The sequence below is a fragment of the Haliotis rubra genome, unplaced genomic scaffold, assembly GCF_003918875.1.
Source record: "Haliotis rubra isolate DU_JTF1 unplaced genomic scaffold, ASM391887v1 Scf351, whole genome shotgun sequence".
Taxonomy (NCBI): Eukaryota; Metazoa; Mollusca; class Gastropoda; order Lepetellida; family Haliotidae; genus Haliotis; species Haliotis rubra.
Window position 1 is genome coordinate 513,489 of NW_025767026.1, and position 12,313 is coordinate 525,801.

Genomic DNA, 12,313 nt, shown 5'->3' on the forward strand with positions numbered 1-12,313 from the left:
TAATGTGACCAGTGTTCACGAATGGTGTTTCAAAGTCACAGGACATTGGGTCCTGTGGGTTTCAGATGTCTGTCTGACCCATTGAAAATGCACAGGACCCATGGAATAAAATTAAACACACATTTCAGATTTAATATTACTTATAATTGACATTGAAATTATGAACAAACATAAGATTTATAAACAGAAAACAAGTGTCACATGTCACATAAAACAACTTCAGTCAAAGTCATTGTGAAATATACAGTCAGACACCGGGGCCGGCGGGTTGTAGACTTCTGTCTGACCGTTGGCAAATCTGCCGGATTTGTCAGAGGGTCAGACACTATTCGTGAACACTGTGTGACTAGTCAAGTTCTAAAAAGCTATCTCAGTTATTGGTCTCATATCAGTGGTTAGAGGTTAATGTAAACCATTTTCCACATAATCAACTGCAGGATATGGTCACAAGAAGGTTGTCTAAGATTAATAGACTCTGTCCGTTGAAAAGTTGAGTAATATTAATGGAATGCTTTTCCAGGAAGGTTGTATGAGAATCATACAATGTGCGATTCCTTAAATATAAAAAGTTGCATTGCTATGACAGGACTGAAAGAATCACAGGAAGTGTAAGTCTAGTTGTGAAAAATCCCAACAGATTAACCCTATCATATGCAATGAGGATAATGAGCCTTTTTCCTGCTTCCTTAGCAATTTGGGTCAGTAAACAGACTTTCTATGAGAAGAACAGCCAGCTGTATGATTGATTCCATGTTAAGTCCCTCACGTAGGCTCATACACTGCCAATCAAACTGTTAGGGAAGCTTTGCTTTCATCCACAGTAATTGTGAGTGCTATAACACAATTATTTCTGTGATGTATACGGCTGAGTAAGTAGTCTGTCTTAATGAGGGAATTCCTGGTAGAATCTCCCTGGGGACAGTGATAGATTGTGTGCAGTTTTTGTAAGGAAGTAATAAACTGAAATGATATACTATTCCCACCTGTATTAATTGGCCTAATCACCTGGCCCGCAACAGGTGCTTGTCGTTTATAAGCTGATAATAGGTGAAAACACCTGATAAGAATCAATTTGATTACTTGTATATCATTTTTAGGTAATAAATGAAAATAATTAGTTTGGGATAAGATACCAAGATCTTCATTTATGAAGCGGTGTGTTTTTTTTGTAGTAGTGTATGTTTGAAAAGAAACATTTTTACAATTTCTTGAAATGCTTGCTCAGCATTTCGTATATTTTGATACCTTTGATTATGTGCGAAAGTTGTTCTGCAATGAATGTTTTGAAGTTGTTTTTAATTTTATCTTGTGAACTGGCGAGGAATTATGGAGTTGGAACCATGTTTTATAGTGAAATATATATTCCAGAAGTTGATTATAATTTGGCCCTACTTACTATTTCTAGGGGCTAAATTCAATCAGGTGGTCAATCTTAGATAACTTGGTTAATTGTGGGATCATACCCACTCTAAAGTTGTTGATGCTGATATTATCCACCACTGGTTGGTCTGTCTCAGTCAGGATGCTGTACAGGTCACTGTGATCTATCCGGAATTCTGCTGACTATGACAAGACAAACATTAAGGTCATCATGGCTGTGTTAAGAGTAAGTGATGTATTCGGCTCAGTTCTTCATCCTCCTTTTTGTTTACCTTGGGTATTTTCCAAGTGGGAATATTTACCTACCGACTACACCTTTGTACTGACAGTAGGCTCATCTTTCTCTCATCTTGGGTCAGTCCATGTGACAACAGAGGTGCAAGAGGTAGCTGTATATGTTGAGAAGAGTGTTTTCAGTTTACTGCGTTAACCCCTTTCTGTGGAAATGTCATAGGTCTTTGATTGTTTGTGGATGGTCCATTGATGATGTAGGGTGTGATGGAAGTGATTGATGGAGCTGGGTCAGGATTTTACTGATGTATGACAACAAAGGTGTAAACAACCCGAAGTGCTGGAACACATTCTTGAAAGCGATGCGGAACAAAACCCACAGTTTTGTCAAGCATTGTTGCATTGTTAGAAATACTGGCATAGGTATCATGCTATTTACGAAACTAGTTGTCGCAGCTGGAATATAGGAGTTGTAGATTAGTCATGTGTGATTCTTTATGTGGCATTTTAGAAGCTGAGGTATTGGGGAAGAGCTGAACATTGGATTTCAACTTCTGGACCTTCTTGGGGTCATGGGTTGGCCAGACATCGTGGGATTGTACAGAGTTGTATCCCTTGATTCATGGTTTTCTCCATCCTATTTCTAGATTTTTACCACAATGCTCGTAGTCATAGGTCTCACCAAAGTGGTAAATGTCTGTGACCTGTGTCACCTAGAGCTTCCCTTCCATATTAGTTCTGTGATATAACTTGAATACTACTCAATCACTCTCTCAGTACCACACTCATTCTGTGATATGACTTGAATACTACCCAATCACTCTCTCAGTACCACACTCATTCTGTGATATAACTTGAATACTACCCAATCACTCTCTCAGTACCACACTCATTCTGTGATATAACTTGAATACTACCCAATCACTCTCTCAGTACCACACTCATTCTGTGATATAACTTGAATACTACCCATCAAGGCAATAAACCTGATGTACTCATTCCGTTACTACATGGTGTGGACCAGGTGGTCATACTTGTATCAAGCGAAGGAAAGTGAAGGTCTTGGTCAATTATATCTGCTGTATTGTGTGTCCAGAAATAGCAGCAGGTTTGATAATCTCACCTGTAGTTGGCTGCTATCAAGTGTTCAAGATAAAGGTCAGGGTTCAGGTCGGCTGACTAGATGTTATAAGTAGATTTCATGTGGATAGGTCATCATTCACTCCCTCTCTCCTGATATTTCTCTGAATGATTGTCAGCGTATCAATTAATTCAGTGATGAGCAGGTGAGTGTTGGGTCTGTTCACCACTCACCCACCCACCCCACTCACTCCCACCTCACTCACTCACCTCACTCACCACCCACCCACTCACTCACTCACTCACACTCACCCACCACTCACTCACTTACCACCCACCGTTACCAACCCAGTCCATGAGCGGCTTCCATCAGGGAAGCATGTGTAATGGAATCTAATTAAGTACTTGAAATTAGTTCCTGCTGATGTTGTGGCTGGGTCGTTACTAACGAGGCAGGCCTGACAGAAGCCAGGTAATTGATCGGTTTGATGGTTTTAAGCTGTATCCAGCCACTGCTGTCTCCTCCTGTTCTCCTCACGAGCTAGCATGGTGGTTCTGGGCATCTGTACATATCTTGCTCCACTGTAACATTAGTCTACAGAGCCACTCTAGCATGTGGATGCCAGAGTTGATTATGACCCTTGGCTTGTCCGTACCTGTGGTAGTCCCTGTCTGTTACAGTTGGACGATCAGAGATGAAGCTTGGATTCCAGACTTTGTGCCTGAGGCAGACATATTGGAAAATTGATTTGTAGGATTTTCTTTATAGGGGTGTTTTGACATTTTAATCAATGTTAAGTGCAAACATAAACATTACAACTTCCTCTTGTTTATTGGCCCTGTTATTAGTGAAGCGCATGCGTCTTCTGCAAAGAAATGAGGTATTACCATAATGACATAACCTGACAAATTGTTAATTTCGATTTGGGGATTGTTGGAGACTTACTGCTGAAAATTGGACTCTGAGTGGCCTCTGAATTTGTCTATATAGATCTATAATGAGAGATGGCTGTATATCCTTTAATCTACCAATTGAAGTACAGTGCACGAATGCAACCTGGAAATCGATTTGTGGAAGGTTCTGTATGTGAGGGCATTTTGTGCTGGTATAACGTGCTGGTATATATTCACACTGTGCTGACGATTTAGGTACTACCAGCTCTGTTCTGTGAAATATCCCAGACCGGTCAGACTCACCTGTGCAACCTATAGTAACAATAAACCAGTTTGAATAATATTTGTGGCATTAATTTTTGTTACGGACTCATAAAAGTTCTGAGGGACTCATAGTTATTCAGCTCAGTGAGTCCCGGGACTCAGGCAGTTGAATTTGTAGATTTATCACTGTGACCTATCCATAAGCTTTTAGCTTTATGACCTCTGGCAAATTTAACGTACACCACTCACAAATTTTTAGGACCCCCTGATTCTTTCATATTGCTATGCATAATTTGTCACGGCATGGCAGATAACTGTTTAGAATTCTTACCCTGTGAACAACAAGTCATCAGCAACCCATGCTTTTTATAAGATTAGACTGATGGAATTGCATAAAATGACTTGTCTTGGCTCTGGCATGTCATCGTATCCAATTTGCAGTGTTGATTGATGCTCATGATGTCAGTCACTGGATTGTCTTGTCCAGACTCCGTTATACACAACCCTGTCATATGAGTGAGTCTAGTTTACGCCACTTATAGCAATATCACGGCAGGGTACACCAGGCATGGGCTTCACACATTGTACCCATGTGGGGGAATCAACTGATTTAACTACTAAACTACCCCCACTGCCCCTATCCTGTGTCAACCCGTGAAGGTACGGGTTAGAATATTGATCTTCAGTAACCCATGCTTGTCGTAAGAGGCAACTAACGGGATCTGGTGGTCAGGCTCGCTGACTTGGTTGACACATGCCATCGGTTCCCAATTGCACCAATCGATACTCATACTGTTGATCACTGGATTGTCTGGTCCAGACTCGATTATTTACGAACCGCCGCCATATAGCTGGAATATTGCCGAGTGCGGCGTAAAACGAAACTCACTCACTCACTGTCCTGTGTCAAATGGCTCTAGCTTAGAATATTGCTTAATGTGGGTTTAAACAACAAACTTTATTTTTTATTTGGTAGTAACGTCTGTTACAAGAAAAATATTTTTCCTTTGAGCACTCTCACATTGTGCTGAAGGTTAATTTCTGACTGAAACCCCCACCATAGTTTATGTGTGAGAGGGAAATATTATGTTTTGAGTTTATTGTCACACCCTACAGTGGCTGCAATGCCAGACATGATTCACTCTCTGTGTATTTGGTTCAGTCTGATATGGTTCAACCTTTCTGAAAGTAAGAGGAATTTGATGAATCACTATCACCTTCTTGCAGGAAGAGCAAAGGGGCACACCAGCTACACTTGTCTCAAGCAGCACTTTTTGCAATGGAGAGTTGTATCCCTTGGGCATCACAATTGAAAGATTGTGGTTCCAATCTTAATGTTTATCACGACAATGATTCTATTCATTGTCATTACCATAGAAGCATTTGAAGCTCTCATCAGTCGTAAGCATCTTAGACCGGAACCATTTTTGCCACAAAAACAGAGATAACTGAAATAAGTTCAAGGCAACATTAAACCCAGGAGGAACAATGAGGCTTTTAGTCTCCTGGACCAAGATGCATGAAGTGATCTTTTGCACACAATACAGTTATCCTGTTAAGTGTGATGGTCCTAAGGAGTCACAGAATCTCAGAGGACATGTTCTCTCTCAATTTACCCTATGTAATTATACAGGGACAACTTGCCTCAAGTGAGTGTGAGACTGTTGTAAGCTGTAGAGTTAAGAAGCTTAGTGGAATGAAGCAGTGAGATAGATTTCAATGTTATTCCCAAGACATTAAATCAAGAATAGAAAATGCAGTTTGGGCTGGCATTTAGAAGTTTGTAGGATTGGGAGACACATAATGAAACAGACGACAACTTCAATTATGATCGCGTAAGATTGCGGACTATCTGCGTACAACTTCTTGCCTTTTCATTAATTGAAGCAGACTAATGCAGTTTCACTTGAATGCCACAAATTCAACTGTGAAAATTTGTGAAGGGAATTGTTAAAGAAGTTGCCATTAATTAAGAAAAGTAATTTAAAGGTTTGGGGATCATTAGTCTTTCCTGTCGTACCGTCCCATTGCTCCTTAACATGGAGATGAAAGTCATCACTGCTGGGGAGATTTGTCAGAATGATCTAGAAGACATTGAGGCAAGTGATGTTAAAATGGGAGTTAATCCAGGGAAAGTGTCAATAACATCTATTTATAAGTTGGAAACGATTCAAAAACGATTCAGTGATGGATAAAACTCCCGTTGGGGTTAGTTTTTTGTGTTGCTTTTGATCTATTGTAGTTTTTTGTGTTGCTTTTGATCTTTTGTGGATATGTGGATCTGAAAGTTTCTTGGGCTCTCTAATTGTCTCTAATTTATGTAATACATAAAACATAATGAAATTCCAAGAAAGGTTGTGCCATTTCTTCCAAACCTTCTTGTACTATGTTTTGGTATTCCATTCATGAGAGGGCCCATTTCTGGTGTCCCCCGCCGTGATGTTGCTGGAATATTGCTAAAAGCGGCGTAAAACCAAACTCAGTCAGTCAGTCCATTCATGAGAAGTATCCATTTCAAGAGTGATTGGGTAGTCTAATGGTTGAAGTGTTTGCTCATCATCAGTAGTCTAGGTTGGTGTTTCTACATGGATACATTGTGCGAAGACCATATTCTCTATGAATACCCTACCCCTTGTTCCATCAAAGCCATGTCATCACAGCATAAAAGTTAAAACATACAGATTTTGAACAGTCCCCTCTTCACTGCCAAATTGGTTATGATTAGTTTTGAGGTAAATGCTATCCTAAAGCTGATTCAGTTGCAAGGCAGGAAAACATTACTTGTTTGCTTTGTGTGCATAAGTGAACATATAAAATATAATCATGTTTTGGCACATTTTTTGGATTCAGATTGCAGGTGTTCCCTGTGGGATATTGCTTGAATATTGTATAGAACCATACTCACTCACTCACACTCTCTCTCTGTCTCACTCACTCACTTTCAAATATGTTGCTCTGCATCGCTTTTTTTAATTAATTAGCCTTTGAAGCAGTAAATTTATTAATGAAGCCAAACTAAATATATTGTGTACCAGCCAGAGTTGACAAGTGTACCAGCGAGTACATGTGTCTGCAAGCTCTCCATGCCTCCAGTAGGATGTATCGATCTGTGTGAGAATGCAGGGGTCACCTGATCATGAAGGAACTGTGGTCGATCCCATCAGCTAGAGCTGCTTATATCTGTGTCATACTGACTGGATCACGCCAGGCAGAGAAATCAATAAGGTCTCTTTCAATTAGGCCTGGAGTTGTCACTGATAATTATAGGATAAATATTTGGTTTAGTTTTATTTTGATGTTGATTATGTGAGCTCACAACTGATAGTTTCATACCTGGAATGCACTTGCAGTATTTTCATAGTTCAAAACTAAAGGTATCCTACAAACAATGTATGGAATTTGAAGCATGATGCTTGTGTATGGAGCACGAGTTGCTCAGTTGTTTGAGGCAAGAGAGGTTGCTGCATAGAGTTATGTCACTTACTGGCACATGGAACCTGTTATCATGCGATCGTATCCAGGTACAAATTTTTCAAGCATCATACCAAGGGCTTTACGAAAAGAGGTACATGTCTTACAACTGCATGACCTTGACTCCCAAGCTGACGTTCTGTGATCTAGCTAGAATACTGTTCAAAATGGCATTAAAACTCAGCTAATTCGATTACCCTCATTTGTACCCAGCGAGAGAGCGAACACCTCTCATCCAATTATCCCAGGGCCTAAAAGGGGCGGTGAGGTAGCCTAGTGGTTAAAGCGTTTGCTCGTCACACTGCAGACCCAGGTTTCGATACCCCACATGGGTACAATGTGTGATGCCCATTTCTGGTGTCCCTTGCCGTGAAATTGCTGGAATATTGCTAAAAGAGGTTTAAACCCATACTCACTCACTCAGGACCCAGTTGAAACTACAAGGTTTGATCCTGTGAACATTATGCAAGGTTGTTTGTGGAAGCAATAGCCTCGTGGGCAATGTAAACAATGATACACCATGATGGTGCTTGGAAATATTTCAGTCTCAGGATGGCATCATAGGATGAACCGATGCATGGATTCATATGACCTTGGCCCGGTCATCTTGAAACAGCTTTCCTTGTGGGATGTCGTTACTGAGGTACTGGCATTCATGCTGGATCAGTTGAACTTCCTGTTAGTATTTATTGATGACTTGTTGTCCAGGCTGATAACCTTCAGCAGTGGGAGACATGCAGCTGTTGTGACTCACACTATTGACTTCAGATTAGTCTTTGTCAGCATAATAAGTTATGAAAGGTGTGATTTAAGACACCTTTATATTTATTTGTACAAAATGTTTATTCCTATGCATGGTATTTGCCTTCCTTAGCACAATGTCATAACAATCAGCATTAATTATGCAAGTTAGGCTGCATTTTTTATCTTATGACATGTGAGTCATGCTATTGACTTTATTTCAGTCTTTGTCATCACAACGAAATACACCCGTGAAGGTCAGGGTTTGAATTGATCTTCAGTAGCCCATGCTGTCGTAAGAGATCTGGTGGTCTGGCTCGCTGACTGGGTTGACACATGTCATCCTATCCCCATTTGCGTAGATCGATTTTCTTGCTGTTGATCCCTGGATTGTCTGGTCCAGTCTTGATTATTTACAGACTGCCGCCATAAAGCTGGAATATTGCTGAGTGCGGCGTAAAACTAAACTAAAAATAAACTCACTCACTCACTCACTCAAGATTACTTCCCAAGAGGAACATTTGTCCCCCCGCACCACACTTGTATTACATTTGACTTCAAAGCGGAACTTATTTTGACCGTTCCTTCCAATTTTAAATATGCTGTGCTCCGATACCAGAAATCTAAAATCCTGAAATGCTTGTTACGGTGTTGTCAGCTAGCAACAGATGTCTGAACTAAACGCAGTATTGATCGGATATAAATTATTGCTACTGTGTATGAATATCCAGATATCAGTGTCCAATAAACAGTATTGCATGCAGAATATTCCTTGTTGGCAGCTCTGAATATTTGTTGCACTAGGAGTAAGGTGGATCATTTCTATAGACCTTGTAATGTAAATTCGGTTGGTTCCTAGTTAACAAAGGGGCATTTGTGGAGTTGTTGAATGACAAAGTACATGTGCAAACTGTTGCTGTTGGAATACTGTGACTCATGGCCATGGAGTTGGCGTCATTTGTGCATGAATAATGGATGGCTTTTCTTAATAACGGCATTTTGAGCAGTGTGAAAGTGAATCTCTTCTAGTGATCGTATGGCCATTTCATGCTGTTTAAGAAACAAGTTTGACTGTATATTGATAAAAGTTAAATCAAAATTAAATTGTGTGTGTGAATGCTTTTTAAAATTAATTATCCTCTCAATATGTTTATAAACTAGTTCATAGAAATTTTTCATGTATACTGCTGGAAAGATAAGAACTATTACGTATATTTTTAGGGCTGTAGTATGCAGAAAATATATGTCACTGTCAAACACAACTCCCAATATATATTGCAGTATATATTGCACTATGGATACCTGTATCGCAATATATATTGCACTATGGATACCTGTATCGCAATATATTTAGCACTATGGATACCTGTAACGCAATATATATTGCACTATGGATACCTGTATCGCAATATATATTGCACTATGGATACCTGTATCGCAATATATATTAGCACTATGGATACCTGTATCGCAATATATATTGCACTATGGATACCTGTATCGCAATATATATTGCACTATCGATACCTGTATCGCAATATATATTGCACTATGGATACCTGTATCGCAATATATATTGCACTATGGATACCTGTATCGCAATATATTGCAATACATTTTCTTGGAAAACTTGATTCTTGACAAAGATAGATAATTTTACTGTGTGATCTGACTGTATTGTACTGTTGCTTGTTTTCGGTCTGGCTGGATCAAGGAGCTGAATGCTTCTTGTTATAAAAGTGTCATAATCTGGAGACATCTGTTACACTGAGATGGTGGCAAGGGCAACTTGACATTCATTGATGTTATTTTTTAACACTGGATATGTGGTCTGTGGTAGGGCTACTGTATATATTGATATGAGTGGTGCTGTCATTAGCCAGTGCGTGAGAAGCTGCTGTCATGCATGATCATAATAATGTAATCTAGTAGTCTGCATGATTTTGTATTCATGTATGAGAAACTGCTGTCATGCTTGATCATAATAAGTTATCAAGGTGGTCTGCGTGATTTTATATTCAGGTATGAAACAGATCATGTTTTCCCACACCTTCTGTAACAGTAATTATTCCTCGGGCTTGAACACAAAGCAGTCACCTTTTTAGATTTCTGTGTAGTATGTTCGGCCTGTGCTTTAGTGTACACACATGAGCTGTGGTTGAATGCTATTGATAGCGGCAGCTGACAAGTATTTTAAGTTGTGTCACCACCTTTCAACGTGGGTAAAAAGCTATCACTAAGTTTTCTCCACATCAATATTCTTGGATTGCATTTGAACAATACCATCAATTTAATTATCAAAGGGGTGATGGGGCAGCCTAGTGGTTAAAGCGTTCGCTTGTCAAAGACCTGGCTTGATTCCCTACATGTGTACAATGAGTGAAGCCCATTTCTGGTGTCCCCCACAGTGATATTGCTGGAATATTGCTAAGTAAAACTAAACTCATTCACTCACTCTAATTATCAAAGTCTAATTCCACATAGTGAAGTAAGTGTTAAGGTGATATGAACTCCTTAACTGAAATATTATGACACATAATGACGTAGTGCAACAAATGTGGTTAGTGTAAGAAAGGTATGGGAGTTATCTGAGTGAAGATCGCTTTTTACAATGCACCGGAGCCCATACCACAATGTGATCTTGGCACAAGGACCATTATAACTCACATACTTTAACGTTAACTTCGTAGTACACGGATTATGTTGGGGAATAGGACCTGGGGCTCTGATACACAAAGTGTTTTCAGTGCCTTACAATAGTCAAGATATACTACCCATCGAAAGTTTAGACTCACTTAGAGCACTCACTATATGTTATGTACATATATACGGTTACATCAAAGATGAATATTTCCACTAACTTAGGGGAACCAACTGCAAACCTCATGCAGATGAATTGCACGAGGATCATGCATCAAATTTCTGAAAAGCATGTGCAAATAACGTGCATGTGAACAGCTGCGTTTTGGTGTAAAGATTTGTTTCATCATTTACTGAACTCATGACAATAATCTTTTCAATGTTGCGAAACTTTTTTACAATACATCAGTTCATGTGTAAACAGTACCTTTAAACAGTATTAATATTTTGCAAAATCTAGTTTAGAACAGTTGGTTGAAGTAAGTGGCTACATTTACACTGTGAGTCTAAACTTTTGATGGGTAGTATAGTTATGGCAAGATTGTCTTATAGAAGTTGTTCCAGTCTTGCTTTTAACAGGATAAATATCAATACCAGATTTTAATTGCTTTTGCAGGAATATATGTGTTATTTTATCGTAGGTACATTGCATGCTACAAATCGATACATTTTCATGTTTCAAAACGTCTTGTATTTTGGGGTTGTGTGACATGCAGTATGTATTATGGTGACTATCATAACTTGTTGTATGGGAAGCAGTATTTTGCGTTGAATACCACCCTGGATCTGTCTGAGTTCCTGACCACCTGGTTCTGTTTGTTTCAGATGTACTCAGTGGCTACAATGGAACCATCTTTGCCTATGGACAGACATCCAGTGGCAAGACACACACCATGGAGGTATGTACCACTTTCAGTGTAGTTACTTCTTGTATTAGTTGATTAAACATAGCAACAGATTTCTTTGGCATAACCCCTAAAGGGGGCTTGGCTCGGCCTGATTGGAAGTCCAAGCAGGTGAAGTAAATCAAGTAAAGATCTTAGTCTGGCATCGCAGATGAATGTGTACTTTTGCATTTACAAATTTGACTATCAAAAATACCATGAAATGTTTTAAAATATCGTCACTAAATTTTTCAGATAATATCTATTAAGATCGTATTTCATACGGAAACAACTCAATGCAAATATCTTTTGGGATCTTGTTTACATGTAGCTTATAATATTTTCTCTCCAGGGTGTCTTGGGGCATTCTCAGATGCAAGGTATCATTCCTCGCATCATCGCCGACATCTTCAACTACATCTACGGCATGGATGAGAACCTTGAGTTCCATATCAAGGTCAGTACATAGTCAGTCTCACACTCCCTGAACAGCATTATTTTACCTTCACCCAGCCCTTTCTCCAATGCTAAAGCCCAGTAAGTGAAGCAAGTCTAGATTTCCTCAGGCTCTGAATCTCTCATCTCACTGGGGCTCATTTCAATTTAAAAGGAATTATTCATTTGTATCAAAATTATATATATTCAGAGACTTACGTGTTGGTTTAGATCAGTACATTATCTGTAGTTAAGAGGAACAACTTGTCACTGACTCCAATGTTGAGAGCAGG

The 12,313-nt window shown here is 39.3% G+C and overlaps 1 protein-coding gene across 1 annotated transcript in view; it reads left to right on the forward strand.

The window, feature by feature from the left end:
- The window catches only part of LOC124285084 (kinesin heavy chain-like), a 77,981-nt gene that overhangs the window by 35,911 nt on the left and 29,757 nt on the right, over positions 1–12,313 (forward strand). Inside the window, 2 exon segments of the mRNA XM_046721246.1 lie at positions 11,527–11,600; positions 11,938–12,042. Coding sequence (XP_046577202.1) covers positions 11,527–11,600; positions 11,938–12,042 — 179 coding nt within the window.